This window comes from Galeopterus variegatus, unplaced genomic scaffold, assembly GCF_000696425.1.
Source record: "Galeopterus variegatus unplaced genomic scaffold, G_variegatus-3.0.2 Scaffold14658, whole genome shotgun sequence".
NCBI classification, from domain to species: Eukaryota; Metazoa; Chordata; class Mammalia; order Dermoptera; family Cynocephalidae; genus Galeopterus; species Galeopterus variegatus.
This window is the reverse complement of record NW_007740769.1, coordinates 23,016-28,513: the sequence shown is the minus strand read 5'-3', so window position 1 is coordinate 28,513 and position 5,498 is coordinate 23,016. Positions and strand designations below refer to the sequence as shown.

The window sequence follows — 5,498 nt, the reverse complement described above, 5'->3', positions numbered from 1 at the left end:
GCCGTCCTGTGCTGTGCCATGTGCGGGGCCAGCCTGCTCCTGCTGCTGCGGGTGGAGCGCGGCCCCCAGCGGCACCAGCCCCGTGGCTTCCCCGCCCTTGTCCTCCTCACCGTCCTCCTCTTCCTCTTCTGTGGCCTGCCCTTCGGCATCTACTGGCTGTCCCGGAACCTGCACTGGCACATCCCACACTACTTCTACCACTTCAGCTTCCTCTTGGCCGGCATGCACGGCGCGGCCAAACCCGTCATCTACTTCTGCCTGGGCAGCACCCGGGGCTGCAGGCTGCGCGAGCCCCTCCGGCTGGTCCTGCAGCGGGCGCTGGGGGATGAGGCCGAGCTGGGGGCCACAAGGGAGACCTCCCGCAGGGGCCTTATGGACATAGCAGCATAAGCCCTGGGGGTCCTGGCCATGCAGCAGGTGGGATGAGAGGCTGGGCTCAGCAAGACCCTGGAAGGAGACCCGTGCTGATAACCTGGCATGTCCTCCCCCGGCCAGCTCCCTATGCATGAGGCTCACCTGGGAGGCTGCTGAAAAGGCTGTTCTCAGCAGGTCCAGACAGGATGACGGGGCTTGAGGATGAGGCCCAGGCACATGCACTTGGGAGAAAGCTCCCCGAGCGATTCTCACGCACAGGAACCTTTGAGAGCCGCTGCTGTGGCCCACTCCCCACCCTGTCTCAGCAGGGAGACCCCCAGTCACAGTGGCCACCAGGTAAGGGGGCAGGCCTGGCCCCTCTCCCTCAAGCTCATCTTTCCTCCCACCCCCAGACCTTCTAACAGCAGGCACCTCCCACCAGGGAATACAGGATAGTCCCGCTTTGGTTCCCCAGGGCCCCCTCTCTGCCAAAATCACCCAAATCTAAGGCGGTTCAAAGCTTGGTCTCCCACAGACTGTCCAGTGTGGCTGCAGCCTTCTTGATCCCGGCAGTTACATCATTGTCAGGTTTTCACAGGAACACATGGTGGTGTCACAAAGCCACGCATCATATCTCAGACAAGCCTGTACGCTGATCAGAAACATTGAACCCTACCCTAGCAAGGTGCTGGTGTTCTTTCATATTTAATATTTCCTTGTGGAGGAGGACAGGAGGGGCTCACAACGGGCTTCTCCAAATCCCTGGAGCTGAGGCTGATCATCGGCTGTAGACTCAGGCCTGGACGGTGCCAGCCTCACCCAGAACTTCAGAAAAGCAGGCCACCACTGGTGTCCCCCCAGGTGTCAGGATGATGTGCCCAGTGGGGCAGAGGCCACTGAGAGCACGGGTCCTTACAGTCCCGCCCAAACCCAGAGCATCTCCACCACCAGCCCGCAGCCCTGACTGCTGGTGGGACAGGGACAGGGCTTCAGCACCTGGACAGCTCCCGCCGCCTCTGTCCCAGGCGGCTCCTACCTGGGAGGCTCCTGGCTCCACACAACAGGTTGACAACAGGTTGACAAGCTTCCCCTGATTGCCAGGCTGGGGGCACAGAGACAATGGGGAGCTTGCCATCCAGGAGCGCCACTCACAGATGCGGGTGGTGAAGAGCGGGCGTGGAGCCCAGCAGCCACCCCCACTGTGCGCCATGGGCGAGTTCCTCCGGCGCTCTCTGCCCGGCCTCCTTATCTGTAAAGGGCGAGAACCCACGAGCTGACGCCTGGCCTGCCGTGTCCGGCAACGCGTAGCCCAGTCGGAGCATGCGCCTGTTTATGTCACCCACGCTCCACGTCCAAGTCCAGTGTGAGCCTCTGCCTGGGATGGAGGGACGTTCAGTCTGAGCCACAGTTCACCTGTCCCTCCAGAGCCGGGGTGAGGGTCTGGGCCCCTACCCAGCGTCCTGGAGTCGTCTGGGCCACCCTCCTCCCCGGTGTGTGCTCCTCTGGGCCTGCATCCCGGTGGCATGGTGCCCTCACTCCAGGCTCTCCAGCGTCCCCGGCAGGGCTGAGTCCACCTCTCCAGGTGCACCTCACAGCCCCCGGCGGGGCCCTGCCTCTGCCCACTGCCCCCGGTCATCAGCTCCACTTACTCACTGTGGAGAAATGAGAACAGAGAGGGAAGCAGCCTGTCCACAAACTCCACCTTCCACCCCTGGACATAAACGTCCCCCAGACCAAGGAAGAGCCAGGAGGAGCAGCGCACATTAAGCTCACAGTCATTCACCTCAACGTGGTGTCAGCCCAGGAAACCCTTTCAATAATGTGGGGAAGTTCCCCATTTTGCAGACGAGAACGCCGATGCTCAGAGGGGTTCAGTAACTGTTGGAGACCCCAAGAAGGTGGCAGAGGCAGAAAGTGACTCTGGATCACCGCCCACCCCCATACCCTCCGCCTCACTGGACCAGGGCTGGCTCAGGTGCCCACAGCCCCATACGGGCTGCCCCTGCCCTGAGGCATTGGGGCGTGGACAGGTCAGGGCCCCTCAGAATGCTCCCTCTGCACTGGAGAGCCCGCCCTCCATGTCCTGGGGTTTAAGGGTGCCTCTAAATTGCTCCTTATCTGCCCATGGAGAAGAGGCACCTTCCCAAGGAGTTCCAGAAATGCAGCCCCTTCTGGGGCCTCCACAGAAACTGGGCCTAGCCCTGCCCCACCCCATCATGGGTGTAACAACGGGTATATGGCCCCATCACCAGGGGCTACTGGGGTGTCCCTCCCCTGGATCTACCTGTTCAGCCCCATCCTGTGGTCCAGAGACCTCAGGATATTGGGACCAGAAGGGCCGTCCTCCGAGTGGGCAGCTGAGCTTCCAGGCTCTGGCCAGGCCAGGACAGCCTTGACCCTCACCTGCCCCTGCCCTGCCTGCACCCCACACCCATAGGGACTGCCATGGACCCCCAGCCAGCCTCAGCCCAGACCTCACCTGCAGGACCTGAGGCCCAGGTGCTCAGAGGCAGCCCCTCCATGGGCATCTCAGACAAAGCCAGACCCCAGCCCATCCCAAGTCAGGCCGGGAATGAGAGGTGGCTCAGGGTCTGAGGTGAGCGTAACCCGAGGCCACCTGTCCCCTCAGGTCCCCAGGGGCCCACTGGGGCTGCTCTGGAAGGGTAGAGTTTCCAGGAACAGAGTCACGGCTCAGGCAGCCAAACATTCCAGGCAGCCTCTGTAACCCCGTCCCCCACCCCAGGGACCCACAGGGAGCGTTGTTTGGGCTCCACGTCCGTGTTTATGAGGACAGCAGCAGGACCAGTGGCCAGCAGCCCAGGAGGACGCCCACCACACCCGTCTCCCACCCCCAGCGTGCCCAGGCCGAGTCCGTAGACGATCGTCTCCCTGGTCATGTTTTCCTTGTACAAGGTCATGCTCACCCCTCCGCTATTTCATTATCTCGGAAGCTGGAATAATACAACCAGATATCACACCTAAAGCGTGAAGTCTGCCCAGTTTTCCGTTGTTCTCATGAAATTGCCTGGCTGTTCCACAGAGCCCGGATCTTCCACCTCTGAAACACATTGGTGCCCGCTCTGCCCGTGGGGGCCTGGGATGGCAGCCCCTCCGGAGAGGCGGGTCCTCACAGCGTGCGGCTGTTTCCCACGGCCATCCTGCTCCCGGGCCCTGTGCATGGGCACGAAAGCACGGCGGGCTTGCTTACTCAATAAAGGAGCATTTTTCCTCAAACCTGCTGCAGCCACAGGTAATAAAAGCCAGCACGTGCGAGTCTTTACTCTGTGCTGGGCCATGGATCACCGTGTGACCAGGGTGATATCACATAAGCTTCGAGAACAATCTGTGGAGAACTGAGGCTTCAGGATGCAGGAGGCGGAGCCCAGTGCTCGCCAGGGGGTCTGACCTCTGTGCTGCCTGCACCCCCAGACCAGCATCCTTTGTCCCCAGCCCCGGTGGCAAGAGGAAGCAGGCAGCCACTCAGGAGCCCCTTCCTCTCGGCCACACAAGACCCCAGCCTAGGAAGGAGCCAGGGGAAGCGGAAAATGGGCCGTCTTGGCCCGGGCCCACCCGCCCGGTCACGGCCACAGTCCTCCTGTGTGGAACATGTCTTTGTTTCCTGTGGTCTGGAGCACTGGCGTCTGAAGCACTGGCGTCTGGAGCCTTTCCAGGACCAGCCTTTTCCCAGAGACAGCAAATCTCACGTTCAAGAGCTCACCTTTCCAATGTAAACCAACCAGTGCAGAGCCCGTAGCCCACCCCCCACATGGGCACTACACTCAGGAACCCTGTCCCCTGCCCTAATCGCCCAAGGGCCAGGGGCCAGAGCCCTGGAATGGTCACACCAGCCCCAACCACAAGCCCACCCACCCTGTCATGCCGTTCCTTCCCAAAGAAGCCCCCCTCACTTGGGAACTGGGATATAACAACAATCTTTTTGATGGCAGTTTTCTCCTGACCTGTCGGACTCGCCAACCCTGAATAACAGTAATGTCCACGTTAAATCCCTGCCCCACCACTGAGCCCCTCTGCAGACAGGCCAGGGTCAGGGCCCCTTCTGTGTACAGCAACTGATCATAGGGCTGAAAGACCCATCCACCCCAGGGGACCTGGGCAAACTTGTGTCCCCTCTCTGGGCTCAGTCAGGCCAATTTTGTACTAAGCCTAGAGAGGATGGTGGCGTGGATACCACGGGAACAGAAATGGGTTCCCAGCAGGAACTTCCTGAGTCCTGTGCTGTTCCTGCTTCCTCAGTTTCCCCCCTACGTGCTCATTCCCCTGAGTCCCCATGACACATCCAGACGTGATCAAGACATTGCCCACGCTTTCAGGCTAAGAAACTGAAGGTCAGGAAGGCAAACTAAACTCCCCAAGGCTGCAGAGCTGGTTTTGGTTTGAACTGTATGAAACTGCCAATTGTGGAGGCCGAAAACAGCCAACCAGCCACTGCATGGAGCTGAGCCTCCCAAGGTCAGGTTTGGACATAGGGCCTCCAGCTCTGGGGCAGCTCAGCCCATCGTGATACAAAACAAGCTCAAGAGCATGTGTTTAAATAGAGCTCACCTGGGGGTCGGCGGGTCCATACAGCCTGAGAGCACCCCAGAGGCGCTGTCTGTGCCCGTGCTGCAGGGTGGCACAGACACAAGCAGGCACATGGACCTCATCAGCCACTTAGGGCTGCATGGCCTTGGACAAGCTGCGGGGTTCCCTGTGCCTTAGTTTCCCCTTCTGCAAGCAGGCGTGATGAGGTCACCATCTCAGAATGTGGTTGTGTGTCGTGAATGAGACGCCTCACAGAACAGCACTTACCACACAGAACATTCACGTAGAACAGTCCAGCACGTAACTGGCCTCACGTCAGTCAGTTCATGTGGCTGCCGTAACCACCACAAACCGGTAGCTTAGGACAACAGGATCTCAATCTCCCACAGTCCGGAGGCCAGAAGTCCAAGGTCAAGGTGCAGCAGGGCCACCCTCCCTCCAGAGGCTCCAAGGGAGGTTCCTTCCTGCCTCTGCCAGGTCTGGTGGCCGCAGGTGTCCCATGGCTTTTGGTGGCGTCACCCAGTCTCTGCCTCCGTCTTCACGTGGCTGGCTCCTCTTCCCTTGCGTCTCTGCTGACCGTTTTTTTTTTTTTTTTTTTTTTT

At 60.2% G+C, this 5,498-nt stretch overlaps 1 protein-coding gene across 1 annotated transcript; it reads left to right on the top strand.

Moving 5' to 3' along the window:
* Positions 1-12: 12 nt before the first annotated feature.
* Positions 13-399, top strand: MRGPRE (MAS-related GPR, member E). Its single transcript, XM_008563711.1, has one exon. It carries the CDS (start codon positions 19-21, stop codon positions 388-390), a length of 372 nt encoding a protein of 123 aa, XP_008561933.1. The 5' UTR covers positions 13-18; the 3' UTR covers positions 391-399.
* The last annotated feature ends 5,099 nt before the right edge of the window (positions 400-5,498 follow it).

Bases quoted from the DNA above. Each gene is read 5' to 3' on its own strand.
- MRGPRE (XM_008563711.1), top strand. From the start codon at position 19: ATGTGCGGGGCCAGCCTGCTCCTGCTGCTGCGGGTGGAGCGCGGCCCC.